The following is a 20,286-nucleotide window of genomic DNA, read 5'->3' as shown; positions in this document are numbered from 1 at the left end:
AACGCCCGCCCTGCGCCCCGCGCCGCACCCCGGCGTCTCCGCGCTCCTTCCCGGCTTCAGTCACCATGGCAACGGGAGACGCGCCGGAGGCCGGTCCCGCGCTCGACGCCCCTCCGGCGGAGACCCGGGCCTCCAGACGCGCGACCCCTTCAGCGGGGAGCCCAGGGCCCGCAGGCAGGGAGCCTAGGGCGCCCGCGGGAGGACAGCAGCACCCGAGCAACGGGAGCCGGGCGCGGAGCAGGTCTCCCCGGATAGCGCCTGGCGCGCCGTCCGGTCGGGTCCCTGCTCCCAGCCCAGCACCCGCCAGCTCCAGCCAATCGCTCGCGCCGCCGCGCTTACGTCACCTGTTGCTGGGCGGTGCGGCCCACCCGGCGCGCACACGCCGTCTCCAGCGAGCCCTGCCGCGCCCCCTCCCTGCCGGCCTCCGCGCCTCCCTGGGCTGTGCGCCACTGTGCCGGGTCTGCGAATCCCCAGACCCCGTGGGAGGGCTGCCGAGGGGCGCACGCTGGGAAAGCCGAGCTCGGGCCTCCGCGCCCTCCGCCTGCTCCGGGAGGGGCGGAGCCGCTGTCCCTGCCACCGGCCCGGAGAGCGCCCCAGCCCGCGGCTGACCGACCGACAGTGAGAAGCCGCGGAGTGGGCGGCGTTCCGGAGGCTGCCGGGGATGGGAAGGGGCGAGGCTGAACCCTGGGGCGCCGGAGGCCAAAAGCAGGGGCTGCGGCAAGGACAAGCGGTCCTTTCCTTGTGTGTTGGGGGATCGACCAGCATCCGCTTGGACCCCCAAGTGAGGAAGTGGGGGACAGTTCCCAGTGCTAGAGCCAGTTTGCCGCGCAGGCTGTGGGCGCTGCCGAGGGGGCTGTAGCAGTTCAACAGAGACTTTTCTTTGTTTGTCTTTTTGAGACAGGCTGTCATGCAGTTCAGGCTGGCCTTGAACTCACTTTGTATCCCAGGCTGGCCTCTAACTCTCAGCGATCCTCCTGCCTCAGCCTCCCGAGTGCTGGGGTTACAGGCGTGCACCACCACACCAGGCCAAGAAGAGATTTACCGCTCAGAGGCTGAGGCAGGAGGATCCCAAGTTTGAGCCCAGCCTGGGTAATTTAGGAAGATCCTGTGTAATCCTATCGCACGCGAGAGGCTGAGGCGAGAGGATCGTTTGGAGACCAGCCTGGGCTACAAAGTAAACTCAAGGCCAGCCTGAACTGCATAGTGAGATTCTGTCTCAAAAAGACAAAAAAGAAAAGAAAAGAAAAGAGGAGAGGAGAGGAGAGAAGAGAAGAGAAGAGAAGAGAAGAGAAGAGAAGAGAAGAGAAGAGAAGAGATGAAAGAAAAAAAAGAAAAGAAAATTGTTTTAAAAAGGGCTAGGGATGTAGCTCATCAGGAAGTTTGGGTTCAAACTCCAGGAGACAGAGGGGAGGGGAGGAAGGGGTGGGGAAGGAGATATTTATTGGAGCTGGGGGCATTGGCACTCACCTATAATCCCAGCACTGGGAGGCTGAGGCAGGAGGTTCCAAAGTTTAAACCCAGGATGGAACAGTTTAGTGGTTAGCAAGATCCTGTCCCAAAAAGTAAAATTAAAAAAAAAAGGATTGAGCATATAGCTCAGTGTGAAGGCCCAGCATTCAATTCCCAGGATCCGCCCAAACGGGGCCATTTAAAATTTAAGTAGACACATTTTTAAAGTGATTTTAAAGCCTGGTGTGGTGCCTATGATCCCAGCACTCAGGGGACTGAGGCTAGTCTTGGCTACATAGGGAGTTCAAAGCCAGCACAAACTGCTTAGGTCCTTTCTCAAAAAGGGGGATTTTAAACAATCTTGAACCCTTTTCTTCAGGATGCTGAGTCGAGGCTGTGTGGTTTCTGTCTGTAAGGCCCTGGATTATTTGAATTCAAAGGCTACATCTGCCCCTTATGGTACCAACAGCAATTGCCAGCAGTATAGCCCTGGGCAAATTATTTAATCTCCTCGTTGCTCCGTTTCCTCAGCTGTAAAGTGCGGTTATAGCTCACTCTGCTTGGTTGTGAGAATCTAATGAGTAGCTAAAACAAAACAATCTACAAGTTCCCGTGCTCACTTCAGTGCTGTGGGACAGTCCTGACAGGAGCGTCATCACCTGCAGGCGGAGCCAGAGGGTCTGAGCGGAGGCGCGCGCAGTGGGGCAGAGGGGCGGGATCTCTGGGACACACAATGGAATGGAAAGTGAAGGTGCGACGCCGCGAGGACCCCTTGGAGGTGTTCACGGGGGTGGGTGAGTGGCGCGTTACAGAACCAGTCGCCAGGAGGGTAAATGTGGAAGAAGCAAGATTTCGGGGGAGGGAGTGAGATCCGGACCCTGTGACTGAGAGCAAACCTGGGACAAACGAGTAACTTCGGGGAGTCTGGGAGGCTGCGGGGCTCCAGAACTGGGTCGTGGGGAATCAGAGGAGACAGCCCCAGGGAGGAGGAGCCCGGGACGGGGCGGAATCACGCACTTGGGTGGGGTAAGGGCACTCAGGGAGGAAGCAGCATGAGGCGGGCAGAAGCTAACACCAGGATACTATGGCGGGGCCGGGAGGTACACGCCTGTAATTCCAGCAGGCTGAGGCAGGAGGATCTGTGTGAGTTGAAGGCCAGTCTGGGCTATATAGTGAGACCCTGTCTCAAAACAAAAACAAAAACAGAATCCTGGAAACAGCCAGAGCAATTAGACAAGAGAAAGAAATAAAAGGAATAAAGGTAGAAGAAGAGTTTAAATTAGCGTTATTTGTACATGACATGATACTCTACATAGAAGCTCCCAAAAAGTCCACCAAAAGACTTGATATCTAATAACCAAATTCAGTAACATAACTGTCCAGTTATGTTACTGAAAAAAGTCAACACTCAAAAATCAATAGCATTCCTGTGCACAAACAACAAACACACTGAGAGAAATTAGGAAAACCACACCCTTCACAATAGCATCCAAAAAATGAAATACTTAGGAATTAATCTAACAAAAGAAGCAAAATATCTGTACACTGAAAATTATAGGGGCTGGGGATTTAGCTCAGCGGCACAGCACCTGCCTGGCAAGCACGACCTTGTGAGTTCGATTCCTGGTACCAGAAAAAAAAAAAAAAAATTATAGTAATTTGAAAAAAGAGATCAAAGAGGATATCAAAACATGGAAAGAGATCCCTTGCTCATGGATAGGAAGAACCAATATAGTGAAAATGGCCACACTCCCAAAATTGTTACATAGAATTAATACAATAATTACCATTATCATACCTCACAGAACTAGAGAAAGCTCTCCTAAAATTAATTGGGAACCAGAAGAGACCTAGAATAGCAAAGGCAATTCTCAGCAACAAAGGCAAGTCAGGGATCATCACAATTCCCGACTGAAAATGATACAAAAAAGGCTCTGTGATAAAATCAGCATCGTATTGGCAACAAAGCAGGTCTGAAGATCAGTGAAACGGATTAGAAGATGCAGACACAACTACGCCACCTTATCTTTGACAAAAGGGCAAATATGTTCACTGGAAAATAGCCTCCTTAATAAATGGTGGTGGAAAAACTGGCTTTCCAGATGCCAAAGATGAAAACTAGACCCATGTCTATTACCTTGCAGTAAACTAAAGTCAAAACGGATCAAAGATCTAAATATTAGAACAGAAACACTAAATCTACTGGAAGAGAACGTAGGTAGAAACCTTGAAGATATAAGTGTAGGCAGAGAGCTCATGAACAAACCCAGACCACACGGGAAACACGATGAAGGACAAACAAATGGGATCTAATCTTATTAAAAAGCTTTTGCCCAGCAAAAGAAATCACCAACAGAGTAAAATGACGACCTACAGAATGTGAAAAACTTAGAGCCAGCTGTCCCTTGGACCAAGGGTTTATATCTAAAACACAAAATATTGAAAAAATCAGGCCCCCAATATTCAAAGACCCAATCCAAAAATTGGCATCTGAGATGAATACACACTTCTCAGATGAAGAAATACAAATGGCAAATAAATATAGGCAAAAGTATTCAATATCATTCGTCATTTGAGAGATGCAGATTAGAACACTGAGATTCCATCTCACCCCAGAACGAATGGCTATCATTAAAAAAATCAACCAATAACAAATGCTGGCAGGGTTATGGGGGGAAAAAGAACATTTCTCCACTGTTGGTGGGAGTGTAGACTGGTGCAACCACTGAGGAAATGAGTGTGGAGATTCCTCAAAAAACTAGAATTAGAGGTCCCATTGAACTGTTATTCCCCTGCTGGGTACCACTCCAGAAGAATTAAAAACATCATATCACAGTGATATATGTGCACCCATGTTCATAGCAGCACAATTTGTAATTGCTAAATCTTGGAAACAGCCAAATGCCCATCAACTGAGGAATGGATAAAAAAGATGTGGTATTTTTCTACAATAGAGTATCTCTCAGCCATAAAGAAGGATAAATTTTGAGACTTTTATAGGTAAATGGATGAAACTTGAGACCATACTTGTAAGTGAAATAAACCAGACTTGCATGCGTAAATATCATATTGTCTCCCTAGTATGAGAAGCTGAAAGACTAAATGATCCAAAATGTACAATAAATATTGTGAATGGGAAAAAACTGTTCAAAAGGAAAGAGAAACTGGGATGAAGGAAAGAGAAAAGAAGGGAAAAGGACAAAAATATATATAAACAAGATAGTCAAGATAGTTATACTACAAATTTTAGTTCATTGAAAAGGTTTATGCCTATGTGGTTTGATCAGTTTTTCATGCCTATATCTTGTAGTCTGAGCAACTACTTTGAAGATAATAATACACAATGTATTAGCCATTGTTATTCTATTATCTTGTCTTGAAATTTTGTATCTTTTTTTCTCTTTACAATAAAAAGTGTAAAAGTATTGATGTGTTTTGCATGTAACTTGAGTAAAGACTTCTTCCTGCATCTTTGCATGCATTTATTGCAGGCATATATGTATAGTGGGTTATGAGGATAATGTAATTCGGGGTTGTTTTCAAGTAGATATCGAAGTTTATAAAATGAGCACCAAGACTAAGCTACTTGGGAACTGGGCTGGTGTCTTTTCTCACCCTCACCTGACATCGCGCCAGAGTCGAGTCTCAGTGAAGATGTACTGCATAGCACGAGGAATGAAGCCACTGGAGAGAGTGGAGGAAACTGAGGGCAGGGAAGGTAACTGATGAGAAAGGAGCAAGAGTGCTGAGTGTGGTGGCGCACGCCTGTAATCCCAGCACTCGGGAGGCTGAGGCAGGAGGATCATTGTGAGTTTGATGCCAGCCTGGGCTACAAAGTGAGCTCAAGGCCAGCCTGAACTGCATAGTGAGACCCTGTCTCAAAAAGACCAAAGGGGGCTGGGGATTTAGCTCAGTGGCACAGCGCCTGCCTGGCAAGCATGAGGTCGTGAGTTCTATTCCTGGTACGGGGCCAGGGAGGAGCAAGAAAAAACCCAGTGTTCAGGGTCATGACTTGGCTGTACTGATATAGAAGAAATGCTAGATGTCAAATATATTGACTTTGTGTCTCCTGAAGTCAAAGAATGAATTCTAAGGAACAACGGAGGTTCAGAGCAGGAAACTTTATTGGTGAAAAGGAATGGGGGACAGGGATGGGGTAGTGGGGAACAGGAACAGCTCATGAGAAACAGGAGGGGTCTGGACTGGGTTGCCAATGAGCCCACCTCTCAAAGGAAGTTTTATAGAGCAGAATTATGAGGTGGGCACAATGTGGGTCAAAATTATGATCAACCAATAAGATCTCAAGTATATTTGCTCAGGTAGTATTGACCCAGTGGTAGCAAGGGTGCATGGGTGACATCATTAATCTCGGTCGATAATCTGTAGTGTCTTGCCTTTAGTCTTAGTGGGTGGGAGAGGATGCCCCACCCCTAGTCAGAAATGGGAAATCTCAAAAGGGTGATACTAATAATCTCAAACCTCCGTTCATCCCTTGGGAAGTACGTAACACTAGCCCTTGTGACTTTAATCTTCAGATGCACCTCCAGCCAGCCCTGACGCATTCTCATCTCCTGCACGGAGTCCCTCGGGGGCCCAGCCCTGGCTGCCTGCTCTATTTCTACCTAACTTAGCTGTCTGTAACGTTAAGGTCGCTTACCTGTGCACTTTCTACGCACACAGCAGCAGAGGGAAAGCGGGAGGGAAGGGGTGCAGGTAAGACTCATGACAGGGATGCTGAAAGGCGTTCTTTTTATTGCAGATGTGGATGTTCAGTCTGTACTCAGAAGAGATGTAGTAAGCGCACCTTTGGAACTATGCTGCAAAAATGGGAACTACCAGCTACATGTGGCTGTTTACATTAACACTAAATAAAAATTTTTCAGCTGCACGAGCTCCATTCCAAGAGCTGAAGGGCCACGTGTGGCCACACGAACCACACTGCACAGAGCTGATGCACAGCAGTTCCCTTATCATGAAGTTCTGCAGGACAGCGATACTCTAGAAAAACGTTTTGATCCATCATGGCTGCACAAGCAAAATACTCTTTTTTTTTTTTGTACCAGGAATCAAACTCAGGACCTTGGGCTTGCCAGGCAGGCACTTTTCCCGCTGAGCTATATCCCCGGCCTTTGCACAAGTGAAATAAAACAGCACACCAGCTTCCTACCTGAAGCACTATCCAAGCCCAGAGGAAAAGCCTTTCGGGAGTGTCTTGGTTACTTTTTTTCTCGTTGCTAGGACAAAATATCTGACGCCCAAAATGAAGGAATGAAAGGTTTATTTCACTTACAGTTTGTGGAGGTTTCAGTCCATACTTGGCAGGTTACAAGGTAGAGTGGCACATGGCAGAGAGCTACAGCCCAGGGAGGCAGAATGCAGCCCAAGCAACAAGACACACACAAGGGAGGAAATGGCCAGAAGCACCCTTTTCCTCTCCCTTACATATGCAAACTATCCACCCCAGGGCTGGTGCAGCTCTCATACCCATAATCAGTCAAACTCTAAAAGCCTGCCCCATGGCCGCATGAGGCTTTGGGGGGACACACAGACACAAACCATAACAGGGAGTGACGATGTCTGTGTGTGAACAGTCTCAGTGGCTGGGAGGTAACTCCAGGCGGCTGCTGCGCCTCAGGATGTGATGGGGGAGGCTGGGCTCACACACTCACGCTGCCCACCAAATGCAGTGAAGATCTGTGATGAGGAGAAGGTGCTGCTGATTGCCAAGGACGAAACGCACAGGAAAAAGGAACTGTTGCTGGGGGCACAGGGTGATGGGTACTGAAGAGGTGAGGTGAGAGAATCCACGATGTCAGACAGAAGATGGGGAAATGGGGTCCTTACAGTGAAATTCTAGCTTTACAAAATTTAAGTGAGTTGTAGCAAACTATGTTTGACTTCTGTAGGTGGTTTTCATGGCTTCTGAATGTGGCAGAAGACTGAGGTATTACTATCGAGCCATGCTGTTCACCAAGGCACCACTGCTCAGGGTCCTGCTAATCCACTGGAATGAGAAAAGTCACTTTTGGAATTTCAAAACTAAAACCTCCCAAAAATGGGTATAGTGCCTCATACCTATAATCCCAGCATTCAAGAGGCTAATGCAGGTTTCCAGTTTAAGGGCCCAACTTGGATGACACAGGGAAACCTACTCTCAAAAACAAAAGCTTTTTACACTAACATAAAAATTTTTCAGTTGCACTAGCTCCATTTCCAGGTGGCACACACCTGTAACCCTACAGCACTCAGGAGGCTGAGACAGGAGGGCTGCTGAGTTTGATGCCAGCCTGGGCTGCATAGTAGTTAAGGCCAGTCTTAATTACATAGCGAGACCCTGTCTCAAAAACAAGAACACAACAAACAAAACAAAAACCCCAAAACTAAAACTTCCAACTTGATGGGAAAATCTCTTTTTAATCACCTTTTAAAAAGGAATGTATTTGGCGCCCTACACTGCCGAAGCTGGGGGTGGAACTCACGGCCGCAGGTGTGCTAGGCAAGTGCCCACCACTGAGCTGCATTGTTTTTTTTTTTTTACTATTATTATCTGCAGTGTGGTCATTCATGAAGTTGGATGGAAGGGGGAACGGAGAACTGCAGAGCTCTTGGCACACAATGCCTTCACCCAGACCTCTGCACCAAGACACAAGCAAACTCTAGCACAGCTTTGGCAGCAATGGTCATGTTCCTAAGGTGACCCCAGCCGCTCCTCCCCCATTAAAATGCATCGTAAACTCTGACGCCGCCAGAATTCACATTTTTTCCTAGCGATGCCTGGTAACAGAACTAACTGTCTGTTCTGGCAGACTCCAGGCCTCCCTTTCTTTTTTTTTTTTTTGGTTTTTCTCCGCTACCAGAACCGAACTCACGACCTTGTGCTTGCCAGGCAGGCGCTTTGCCGCTGAGCTAAATCCCCAGCCCCCAGGCCTCCCTTTCTTAAAGCATTTACTAAAGAACCAACAAATCCTTCTTGCGTGTAGGTGTGTATGTAACAAATAACGAGCCGTGCTTCTCAAGGGCCTGCGAGCCATCCCTTTGAAATGGGATCATCAGGAAGGGCAGGGTCTCTATCTCCCTCTCCTGAGATTTAACAAAGATTCTCAGTTCAATCTTTCCTTAGGCTTCTGGATCTTCTTCCAAATCCATTTACGCTCTTGTTTGTAAAATTTAGTCTCGGCACAGAACCTGGCACACAATCTAGAATGGCCTGTCCCTCACCCAGGCTATGTGGCCAGGCTCCTCCTCCTCCATCCTAAGCATGCCTTCAGCTACAGTCCTTTGGGTTGGAAATTCAGCCATCCTGCCTGCTGTTTCCTCTTGATCACTTTCTATCCACTGACCCCTACACTGCTCCTTGCCTATGAAGTCCTGCTCATCCATCCTGTAACTAGAGTTGAGTCCACTGTCTCTTCTCCACAGCAGGACGCCACTGAATTGGTCCCAATACCAATCTCCATGATCCTGAATAAAATTTTTTCTTCCTTTTGGGGGACTGGGGATTGAATCAGGGCCCTCATACTGAGCTACATTCCAAGCTCTTTTTCAGTTTTCGACATGGCTTCCCTAAGTAGGTAAGATGCCCAGGCTGCGCCAGAACTTGTGATTCTCCTGCCTCAGCCTCCCTGAAGCGCTGGGATTACAAGAGTGTACCACCACACTAGGCTCTTCCTGACTGCTCTGTAAGAAGCACTGTTGAACGTTTTTCTTTTACAGGACAAAAGCCTAAGACGGATAACCACCACCTGACAGAGCCGGCCCGATCACGGCCACATGACCAACGCTCACACTCCCGTTCCCTTCCCTTAGAGTTCCTGGGGTTGTGTGCGAGCGGGGCGCCTAGCAGCTGCTGAGCCAGATGTTCCACCGCTGTAACGAAAGCCCCGCGGCATCCACGCCTCACGACGGGAGGGGAAGACTCGGGTCACTGCTGCTCGGCGCGCAGCCGGACCCTGCACCGGCCCGGCCTCCACCCTTCCCCGCGCTCCGGCCCAGGCAGGCCGCGCGGGCTGGGGCAGCGGGTCTCCAGCCCTCTGCGGCCCCTGCTTCCCGAGGCGCCCCGGCCCTGCACAGCGACGGGCCCGGTGAGCCAGCGCCAGGCGAGCACAGCCGGGGGCCCCGAGAGCGGGACCGAGCTCGGCACTGTCCACGGACACGCGCGGGAGGAGGCCGCTGCGCCGAGGAAGGGCGAGGCCGGCGCCGGGAAGCCCCAGCACAGATTTACCCAGCAGAGCTGCCGTCCGAGCACGCTATTAAGGGTTTAGTTGATGTCACTGGAGTGAGATAAGCGACTTCGGGAAGATGACTTCTTGTGGCCACTTGACTGCGTCCTGCGATGAAGGATCCGACCTCCGCAGCCGGAAGTTCGTGAGCTCATTCCCGGCGTTGCTCGGGGCCTTCCAGGTTCAAGCCGGAAGTAACTTCTTACGGTCAGAGGCCCGGGCAAGATGGCAGCACTCTTTGTAAGGCTATTACTAACTTCCGTTGTATTTCTAGCTCTCTTCTAATCATGAGGAACTCTCGGTCTCCATCGTCCTCAGACGCACGTGCTATTTGTTTTTCATTCAGCTTTATTGGCAAGCGGGTGGGAAGGAAAGTAAGGCGATGCTGAGCACTGGAGGGCGCCATGTTGTACGGAAATCGGCCACCGCGTGGGCGGAGAGCCGAGGATCTCGACTGGGCCGGGCCTGCGCGGGGGCGTGGGAAGGCATGCGTGTTACGTCCTGACGTATTTCCGTGTCCGCCTGCCCCCGTCGCGTTTGGTTGGACCGGCTTGTTGCGGGGAGGGCGGGGGAGATTGTTTGCTATCCAGGAGCTCCGCGCACGGGAAGGTAAGTCGAGGTAAGGCTGCAGCGGGACTTCTGCGCCTGGCAGTGCAGGGAGGCCGGGGTTGGTCCTGGGGTCGGCGGAGGAGGGTGGCGTTGGAGACGGGAGGCGCAGGTCGTGGCTGGGCGGCGAGAGGGGCGAGGCGAGACTGGGGCTGCAGCGCGAATCCGGAGGGGCGGAGGGGGCGCGGCGGCCGGGCGGGCCCCGGGGCCGAGCGGGGTCGGAGCGGGATGGCCGGACTGGCCTGGCGGGGCGGAGGCCGAGGGCGGATTCGGACGCGGCTACAGTCTCGTCTTTGTCTCCCTCCCTGCAGCTCCCCGGAGACGCTCATCCGACGCCTCTGCCTGCGCCTGGTCTTCTCCACCACCCACAGCCCGGAGGCGCGCCTGCCTCGGCCTCCCGAATGGTGCTTCTCTGCGCAGCCCTCGGCCCAGCATCCAGGCCCCCTCTGCCCCCTGCCTCGGAGCTGTGGCTCCGGCGACGCCTGGTGGACTCCCTGTGGTGCGGAGAGAGGAGCGTCTGCATACAGCCCCCAGTTCCAGGAACCCCCGGCAGCTGCTACCTCTGCCTCTAACCGCGCGAGTGACCTTCCTGCGCGCCCTGGTCCGCCTTGTGAGCCGAGAAGCCTTCTTGCCGTCCAAGCCCAGGAAGCCCCCCGCTGGGGTCCTGGTCCCAGCATGTCGGTCCTGTCCTGAGCGTAGGGCTCTGCCCTCTCGGGGCCGATGGCAGAGTGCAGGCAGGTCCCGGGGGGACGGGAGACTCCGCAGGGCGAGCTGCGGCCGGAGGTGGTGGAGGATGAAGTCCCCAGGAGTCCAGGGGCCGAGGAGCCTGGTGGTGGCGGCGGCGGCAGCAGTGAGTCCAAGTTGTCGCCACGAGAGGAGGAGGAACTGGACCCTAGGATACAGGTGAGAAGCCCAGGGGGAGAGGAGGGAGCGCGCCTCGGGCCCCCGAAGCCCGGCTGGGGACAGAGCTGACACCCACTGCGCTGTCGCTGTTGCGCGTGACAGGCGGCGAGGCCGTGCGTTGAGCGCGCAGGTGGTGGTGCGGAGAAAGCCCGCTGCGCCCGTGGAGGGCGGTGGGACGCGGAGCTCTGGGCCGTGGGGAGCGGCTGGCGCGGGGTGGCAGGGGTGCTGGGCCCCCGAGGCGGCCTGGTGCAGGTGGGCTTGCCTGGGAGGCTGCTGCGCAGGTGATGTCCCGTGCGTCTGCGCTGGGGAAGTGACTCACGCCCCTCCTTGGGCAGGGGCGTCCGGGGCCCAGTTCCTGACTTTGCTGCCCACAAGCCAGGATTGGGCGACTCCAGAGTCCGCAAGAAATCAGCCCGCGCGGACATCTCTGGCTTCGTGAAGGGCCCCAGGGCCAGCGTGTGTTTAGGGGTGCTTCGGGCAGGGGGAACCGTCCCCAGTCAGTACTGGCCCGAGTCAGTGCTTTGTCCTGCTGTGCTGATCAGGGTGCTGCGTTGAATCCGTGCTCAGGGACTTGTGGTCCCCCGAGGAAACGAGTTGTGGAGAAACAAGTACCGGGCCAGATGCGGGCAGCCGTCAGCTCCCTGCTCTGTGGTTTTGTCGAAGTTGGTTAATGCTCCGAAATTCCCCTTCCTTACTGTGAGGTGAAGGGCTGGCCTGGCTGACCGGCCCTTTGTCCTCGCTGTACCCTGATGAGATCCCAAATTCTTTCCTTGTTTGCTTTTTCTTTTACTCCCTCCCCACTTCAGTTCTGGAGACTGAACTCAGGGCCTTCACACCAGGCCACCCCCGCTTTGGTTCTCAGTCTTTGATTTTGAGAGGGGATCTCCCTAAATCCCTAAATCGCCAGTCTGGCTGCAGGTGTGTGGTTCTCCCGCCTCAGCCTCCAAGAGTGCCGGGATCGCAGGTGTGCTCCCGCGCCGGGCTTCTGCTTGCTTTGTGATGAGGGCTTAGGAAGCGTTTGAGGAGGTGCTCTCTGCTCCTGGAGGAGGGGCCTGCGGGATGTGCTTCTGGCCCTCCCGGAAACCTCCGTGCTGCGCTGGGAGATGGGGTTCTAGGACGGGATCCTTGGTGGTCCCTGCTCCCGTTCTCTCCTCCGCTGTGCGTGTGGGCTGGGCAGCAGAGGGGAGGGTCACACTTGCTGTGCACCTGCTGGAGAGGTGGCCACCAGCTTCACATGGGCCTGCAGTAACGTCAGTAAGTAAACCAGAGAGTGCAGTTCCGGGGGCTGCTCTCGTCAGAACAGCTCTGCGGTCGGGCTCTGTGAGGGTCAGAAGGCCCTGAGAAGCCAGCGGACGATGGGAGCTCCAGTGAGCTACGTGTGGCTGCGCGGAGGACGAGAGGGGCTGCGGCCTTCGGGCCAGCTGTGTGGTGCACGGTGCACTGTAGTTGTGTGGGAGGGAGGTCTGGTTCCCCTGATCCTGGCCCAGGCGTGGGCCAGGCAGGGCTGTGGGAGTGGAAGAGGCTGGTGGCGCGGGGTCCTCCGTGGAGAGGCCAGGGCGCCCTGGCCTTCTGTGTGGGGCTTCTCTGGAGCGGGAGGAGGTTTGTGTCGTTGGAGGTGTGTGTCAGCGTGGACTGCGCGCTGGACCACCTCGCCCAGACAGTGTGTCTCAGCATTCTCAGGGGTGCCCACTTGTGTGCCTTCTCAGTGCATTATGGGTCCCCGCCCACAGATCCATCAAAACCCACTAGGGAGCTGTGAACACACCCTGCCCTGCGTCCTCCGGGCTGGGTGGGGTGGATGCGCCGGGTGTCCCCGAGCCAGGCAGCTGTGGGCACCTCCTGGGCCCCAGGGCAAGGCGCCCTGACAGTGCGAGGCCCGCCCGCGCCTGCAGCGTTCATCCTTCTCCGCCTCCAGGCCCAGTGCAGCTCTCTGCCTCCTGCAGCTCCGGGAGAGAAGGGCCCTGGGGACGGGCTTCGGGAGGGAGCGTGATTCGCCCTCACACGGCCAGCACCGGCCGCCTCCCCTCCCTGCCCTCCACGCGGGCCCCAGTGGCTGGCCCGGCTGGGGCGGGAGCGTCTGGCCCAAGTGCCCGCGCCTTGACTCAGTGGCTTGGCATCCTGGAAGGCGCCCAGCGTGCCTGGGAAGGTCACCTCCGGCCACGGATGCTCACTGATGGATGCTGACGCTGACTCAGGCTTTATCCTCCCGGGTCACACTGGAGCGGAGTGCGGGCGCCTGGCACGGCGGCCGGGTGGGACGTGTCACCGCCTGCCGGAGTCAGCGCCCGCATGCTCGGCGCCGTCACCCAGCCTGGCTGAGCCCCACACCCTGCAGGGCCCTCTGCTCCCGCCTCTCCCTGTCTGTCCGAGTTAGGGCCTCACTGGGCAGCAGGGCTCTCTGTCCAGTTGTGGAGGCGCCGTGCTGGTTCCAGCCCCCATGTAGAAGAAGGTTGCTACCCCCGCTGCTGCCCGGGATGGCGCTGGCTGAGGCACTGGCTCCTCTAGCTGGTCGGACTGGGAGCCCCAGGGCTGGGGAGCAGGTGTGCGCCTGTGTGCACCGCGGGGCGGCTCTTCTCCCTCCCCCCGATCGAATCTGAGGCCTGGCCCGTGCTGCCCAGGCTTGGTTCCCGTGCAGTGTTTCTGTCCCGTCTGAGGCGCTCGTGGGAGAAAGGCCTCAGTCCCAGGACGGTGGTCCCTGTGGCCGGAAATGAGGGCCAGGGGCGCTACTGGATCCAGACGTGGTTCTCTCGCAAGTTCCCTGCCTCGCTGGTTCTCACCTGTGTAAAGGGAGTGAACGGAGGAAGACGGGGAGCGGGAGCTGCCTGGAGGACTGGCGGCCGCTCCTGGACGGCCGGGCCCCTGGGGCAGGAGCTGCAGGAAGCCTCGGTCCCTGTGGCCAGGCCGCCTGCCGAGGCGCGTCCCTGCCCGGAAGGAGCTGTGTGTCTCCTGAGCCGGGGTGGCTGCCGTGTCCCACAGTGATTTGTGTTTGATGACAGCCCGCGTGTGACTCAGTCCCCGCGTGCGCTCACTCAGACTGTGCTGTCCGACACAGAAGCCGCAGGACACAGCCCAGGCTGCCTCCCCTGGGGCATGTGGGTGTGAATTTTGAAGACAGAGTTACGTATAATTAGTGTTTCATGTTGATCGAATGTAGATGCGGTAACATGTTAGACATACCGGGTTAGGTGAAACATACCATAGTTTATTATTTCACACACTTACTACTTTTGTAAAAATGTGGCTGCTCTAAAATTAAAATCCCGGGCTGTGGATATAGCTCAGCAGCACGGTGCCTGCCTGGCAAGTGCAAGGTCCTGAGTTCGATTTCTGGCACAAAACAAATTAGTTAAATTAAAATTCCATGTGCAGCCCACATTGTATTTCCGCTGGACAGCTCTGTTAAGGAACCGTTAGGGCCAGACTCAGGGTCCTTCTGAGGCAGGGCCTTCGGGGTCCCAGGTGTGAGTGCATCCCTCCTGTGTGCGGGTCCGTTGCAGGTTCCTGTTGTCCTTCCGCCCAGGCTGCGTAATGTAATGCACCCGGCCAGCTCCGAGCTCTCAGTGCTGGCCGGATCTTCCAGGCTGGAGTGGGGCTGTGGGGAGTGGGAACAGGACGAGGTCTCGCAGGCTGCCCCGCCCCTCCCAGGCAGCTGGAGGGGTGAAGGTGTCGCTGTGGAGAGCAGGTCGCGTCTGGACAGAGGCAGGTGCAAGTCCTAGCGGCAGAGCCAGTCCTTGGCCCCCGCCTTCTCCAGGCAGGACCTCCGTGCAGCCTGACACTGCTCCTGGGAGCGTCCGCGGCTCCCTGGGGTTCCAGGAACTTGTCTGCCTTTCCTGGCGGGGCGGATGACCAGAGCCAGTGTCATTCCCGCTTTGCCGATTCTGGAAAACTGTGGGTCTGTCCTGTTTTTTCCTCTGAGGCGCATGTATGGAGGCCCTCCTCCCTGCCTCGCACCTGCCTCCAGGACAGCCTCCGGGCCCATGTCCGCTCGCCTGCCTGAGTCCCGCAGGCCGCCTTCCTCGGGCCCCCTCCTCAGCAAAACCCGGGCGGCACGGGCTCCACCGGCTCCACGCCGCTCTCCCTGTGCCTGCTCCGTCTCCGTCCCCTTCAGCGCGTCCATCCTGGCCCGGCTCTCTGCTCCCTGGCTGCGCAGCAGCACTCAGGGCTAGCCGACCCCGCTGCTCAAGAGCCTCGCCCTGTGCCCAGGGGTCTGGCCGCTGTGCTCCAGGTGCTTGGGTCTGGTGCCGAGGGGCGGTGAGTGCGGTGAGCGCGCCGGAAGCTGTGCGGAGGGCCTGCCCGCCTGGCCCGGAGGGTGGTCCTGGGGGGACCCGCCCTGACAGGAAGTGGTGCAGAGGGACGGGGAGGCTGGGCTCAGCGCAGTGCAGAGAGGAGCAGGGCGCCTCGGGTGGAGCAGCGAGCAGGGTAACAGCCAGGGCCTGGGAGGCTGAGTCCCTCGGGCTGCCCCTGCCTCCGCCTCCGCCTTCACTCAGTGCCCCTCTGCACGGCAGGAAGAACTGGAGCACCTGAACCAGGCCAGCGAGGAGATCAACCAGGTGGAGCTGCAGCTCGATGTGAGTAACTGCCTGTCCCCGCACGGCGCTGTCCCGCGGCAGACGGGTGGAGGAGAGAGCGTTTCCGAGACCCCCGCGCCCTGTCCCTTCTCCAGGAGGCCAGGACCACCTACCGGAGGATCCTGCAGGAGTCGGCCCGGAAGCTCAACACGCAGGGCTCCCACCTGGGCAGCTGCATCGAGAAGGCCCGGCCCTACTACGAGGCCCGGCGGCTGGCGAAGGAGGTGTGTGCGCGCACACACATACACACACGGCCAGGGGTGGCGGGCTGCGGCTGGTAACTACTGCAGACCTGCCGATGTTCGTTTCACTTCTCGTGGTGCTGGGGCTCAAACCCAGGCCTCGTGCAGCTCAACAGTGCCGGCGGCGTGAGTCCCTTCCGGCAGAGTCCCTTCCCTGAGTGAATCTGGTGTCAGCTCCACGTTCACTTTTCCCATTTCCCTCTCTTCTCTGCACTGGGTTCTGGTCTCTTCCTTTGCTCGCCTCCCCACCTAGCCTCCTGGCCACCTGGAATCTGCGGCACACCTGCCTTACGCATCTATGCGGGGGCGGGGTACGGGTTGGGGAGGGGATCTGTTTACCCGGGGCCAGGGAGCTGGTCACGGGTGAACACCTGGGAAGGTTTCAGGATGGGCTGGGCCATGCCACTCCACACAGGGCCACACGGGGGCGCCCGGGGCCGGGTGGAGGGAGGCGCAGGTGAGGTCGCTGCCTGGGGCTGCCCGCTGGAGGCAGCTCTGGGCCGCAGGGCTGGTCTCTGCCTGTCCGCTCCCAGCCCTCTTCCCTGGGGTCCTCAGGGTTCCCCACCTTGACACCCTGATGTGCCCGCCCCCCACCCCCCAGGCGCAGCAGGAGACGCAGAAGGCGGCACTGCGCTACGAGCGGGCGGTGAGCATGCACAACGCAGCGCGCGAGATGGTCTTCGTGGCGGAGCAGGGCGTCATGGCCGACAAGAACCGCCTGGACCCCACGTGGCAGGAGATGCTCAACCATGCCACCTGCAAGGTGAGCCGCGCGTCCGCCTGCGGCCCCTGGGGTGCTGCGCCTCTCGGTCTCTGTGACTCAGGCCCCTGCTTGGGTCACCGGGCCGGCACCGGCTGCTGGACGCACGTGGGCCGCTCTGCTCTCGTGCCTGGTCGGCCGCGCTGCACACGCTGGCCAGGTGGAGTTGCGTGGGGCCTGGTGCTCGCAGAGGTGCTCTCGCTTCTCTTTCTCAGGACGTTAGCTTTCTGTGCAGTTAGCAAATCACAGCCGCTTCGGGGCCCCAGGGGTGTGGTGGGAGCCTACCGTGCAGTCCCTGCTTAGGAAGCACTCGCTGAGAGAGGGGAGAGTCCTGCCCCTTTCTCCTTTGAGCTTGCCGCACCTCTGGGCTTCTGAGGTGTAATGTGCATGACTTCCAAGGTCAGGAAGCCCGGCGGGAGGGCCTGTGGCTTGGGTTCCCCCCACGCTCTGCACACAGCTGGGGATCACGCTGGCTGCGGCCCCGGGCAAGGGTGCCAGCCTCTCCCAGCAGGGCAGTGCTGAGCGGCCAGTGCTGCAGATGCCAGCAGGGCCGGGGTGGCAGCAGAGGCCTCGGGGACAGACCTGGCCCCTGCAGGTCCCAGGTCCCCGCTGAGCCCCGCGCAGCGTGGGGTTTGTGGAGCTTCTTCCCGCCTGGGTCCCCAGGGCAGCGCTGGGGGGGTCATCCAGGGGCGGGCAGCCAGGATGAGGCGTGCCCGACCCAAGGACAGTCTGCCCGCCCCACGGCCAGGTGAACGAGGCGGAGGAGGAGCGGCTGCGGGGCGAGCGGGAGCACCAGCGGGTGACGCGGCTGTGCCAGCAGGCGGAGGCCCGGGTGCAGGCCCTGCAGAAGACACTCCGGAGGGCCATCGGGAAGAGCCGCCCCTACTTTGAGCTCAAGGCCCAGTTCAGCCAGATCCTGGAGGTAGCCTAGCGGGCAGGTGGGGTGCAGCATGGCGGCAGGGGGAGGTCAGGCCAGTGGCCATGGAGGGGGCGGGTGCTGTGGAGGGGGCACCCCTGAGTTGCTGTCCCGCCCTGCAGGAGCACAAGGCCAAGGTGACGGAGCTGGAGCAGCGGGTGGCCCAGGCCAAGACCCGCTACTCGGTGGCCCTGCGCAACCTGGAGCAGATCAGCGAGCAGATCCACGCACGGCGCCGCGGCCTGGTGCACCCACGGGGGCCCCGGCGCTCCTCTCCGGTGGGTGCCGAGGCCGGGCCGCAGGGCCTTGAGGAGGCTGACAGTGGGGCCGAGGGCGGCGTGGAGGAGGTGGGCCTGGGCCCCGGCTCGGGCCCCGACACGGACTCGCTGAGCCTGCTGAGCCTGCGCACGGTGGCCTCCGACCTGCAGAAGTGCGACTCCGTGGAGCACCTGCGCGGCCTGTCGGACCATGCCAGCCTGGACGGCCAGGAGCTGGGGCCCAGGCCTGGGGCCCGCGGGGGCCGCCACCAGCGCAGCGTCAGCCTGTAGCGTGGGGCTGGGACTGCAGTGTCCCTGCGGGCTCGGCGCCCTGCGCAGCGTATTCCTGCTGTGGGGACCTCAGCTTCCCTGGGAGAGGCCAGCTTGCCTGCTCCCCGCCCTGGCTTCAGGGCCTCCCTCAGCCTGGAGGCCCCGGCTGCTGCTCCCTTCCCGGGCTGCCACCCTGGCTTCCTCTGTGACTGCTCGCCCTCCCTTGCCCAACCGTCCTTGGGGTCCCTTGGTGTGGAGGACACGGGAGCTCTGTGGAGGAAGTGGCCCCAGCCCGCGGGGAGGACCCGTCTGCCTGCCCCGAGCAGCTGCAGGTGCCAGGCCCTGCTCTTCCTGGCTGGGGCCAGGTGTGACCTTCGGGATGGACCTTGTGCCCTTCAGAGGGCCTGACGATGCAGTGTGGGGCAGCAGCTGGCCCTGTCGGCCGTGTCCACCCTGCGCTGGCCCAGTGTGTGGCGGGTCCCGGCGGCTGTCCGTACATCGCCAAGGTGCTAGCGGGTCCGTCCGGCGCAGTGCTGTGCGGTGGGGTGCCGTGGCCCTGGAGTCTGGCCTTGCTGGCTGGCGCCCTCCCTCGGTGGCGTTTGGAACCTGGTGCTCAATTGCTCTCCCTGGAGCCAGGTGCCCCCTGTGCATGGCGCCAGGAGACGTGGCCTGTCAGGGCTCCCCGTCTTTCCTCAGCTGGTCAGGAGCCGTGCCAGGCAGCGCTTGTGCCTCAGGAGAGCTGGTTCTTCCTGCCAGGATGGGCTCCGTCTTTGACCCGGGTTTCCTGGTTTTGGGGTGAAGGGACAGTCACGATGAGAACCTGGGGTTTGAGGTGGCCGCGGGGAGCGAGGCTGGGAGGGCGGCGTGCGTGTGCATGTGCTGGTGTGCGTGGGAGAGGCCCTGCCAGATCTATTTAAATAAATAGTTTATGTAAGAGCAGCGTGCCCTGTGCTGTGGGGAACGAGGGGCGGGGGCTCTGTAGGGGTGAGGGGAGGCCGGGGCTGGGCGCGGAGGGGCGGGGGCTGGGCCGCGTGGGCACTGCCGGAGCATCCGGAGGGGCGGGGCGTGGTTGTATTGGCCTGCTGCCCATCCGAGCTGCGGTGTGGCGGCCCTTGGGGTGGTTGGGCAGGGAGGGCTCGGGGAGGGTCAGCCAGGCGGAGGAAGAGGCTGCCGGGCAGCGGGATCCTGAGTCGTTGGGTGTCCTGGACCCACACCCAGGCCTCAGCCTCTCCAACCTGGCCAGTAGTTGCCCGATCGTTTCCTGCTCTTGGAGAAGCTGCTGGAGAGCCGTGGCTCGTGTCTACGTGAATAGATTTAAGTGGTAATTGCGTAAGAGACGTGGAACATGACCTCTGACAGTGAGGTACTTGATGGCCGAGCTTCTTAGCATATTCATGAACTCACCCCTTTTCTATGTTTAATTTTGTTTTAAAGATACAGTTTTCGAACAGACTAATAGGAGGTAAAAGTGGTACATTGTATTGTCTTCATAGTAGTTACTCAGTACAAGATACAGGCGCGGCATCTTGTCCAAACAGTATTTGCACAAACCTTTCTTCTCAGTGAACTGAGACTAGCTGTGGAACTATTTTACATATATATTTTCTCCTTTTCCCTTCCTTTCCCCTTTCTTCTATGTTTCTCTTTTCTTTTGAACAGTTTCTTCCCAATTCACAGTATCTGTTGTACATTTTGGATCTGGTTGACTCGTTCCGTTTCTCACACTAGTGAGACAATATGATTACACGTGTGACTCTCATTTATTTCACTTAGGAGTGCGCTCTCAAATGGCAACCATTTACCTATAAAAGTATCCTTTATGGCTCAGTAGTACCCTTTTATATTAAAAAGACCCCATTTATCCATTCCTTGATTGATGGACATGTGGGTTGTTTCCAAGATTTAGTTACTACTAGTTGTGCTGCTATAAACATGGGTGCACACATCTCGCTGGGATGATGTTTTCATTTCTTCTGGGGAAATACCCAGAAGGGGACTTGCTGGTCGAATGGGACCTCTAGTCCTAGTTTTTTGGAGGAATCTCCACACTGACTTCCTCAGTGGTTGCACAAGTCTACATTCCTACCAACAGTGGA

At 57.3% G+C, this 20,286-nt stretch overlaps 1 protein-coding gene across 2 annotated transcripts; it reads left to right on the top strand.

The window, feature by feature from the left end:
* Positions 1–10,174: 10,174 nt before the first annotated feature.
* Sh3bp5l (SH3-binding domain protein 5-like) lies at positions 10,175–19,126 on the top strand. 2 transcript variants are annotated; one of them, XM_005382328.2, is made up of 7 exons: positions 10,175–10,277; positions 10,586–11,177; positions 15,683–15,745; positions 15,841–15,969; positions 16,589–16,750; positions 17,496–17,669; positions 17,786–19,126. In XM_005382328.2, exons 2-7 carry the CDS (start codon positions 10,995–10,997, stop codon positions 18,209–18,211), a joined length of 1,137 nt encoding a protein of 378 aa, XP_005382385.1. In that variant the 5' UTR covers positions 10,175–10,277; positions 10,586–10,994; the 3' UTR covers positions 18,212–19,126. The 2 variants fall into 2 exon arrangements, with proteins under 2 accessions (XP_005382385.1, XP_013368462.1); XM_013513008.1 differs by having other exon boundaries at positions 10,192–10,287.
* Positions 19,127–20,286: the final 1,160 nt, after the last annotated feature.

This window comes from Chinchilla lanigera, unplaced genomic scaffold, assembly GCF_000276665.1.
Source record: "Chinchilla lanigera isolate Chin_1 unplaced genomic scaffold, ChiLan1.0 scaffold00017, whole genome shotgun sequence".
NCBI lineage: Eukaryota > Metazoa > Chordata > Mammalia > Rodentia > Chinchillidae > Chinchilla > Chinchilla lanigera.
The sequence above is the reverse complement of the archived record's forward strand: the minus strand, read 5'-3'. Positions and strand labels throughout refer to the sequence as shown.

Coding starts and splice junctions, on each gene's coding strand:
- Sh3bp5l (XM_005382328.2), top strand. CDS start 10,995: ATGGCAGAGTGCAGGCAGGTCCCGGGGGGACGGGAGACTCCGCAGGGC. Junction 16,751..17,495: donor TCAACCATGCCACCTGCAAG/GTGAGCCGCGCG, acceptor CCCCACGGCCAG/GTGAACGAGGCGGAGGAGGA. Junction 17,670..17,785: donor AGTTCAGCCAGATCCTGGAG/GTAGCCTAGCGG, acceptor CCCGCCCTGCAG/GAGCACAAGGCCAAGGTGAC.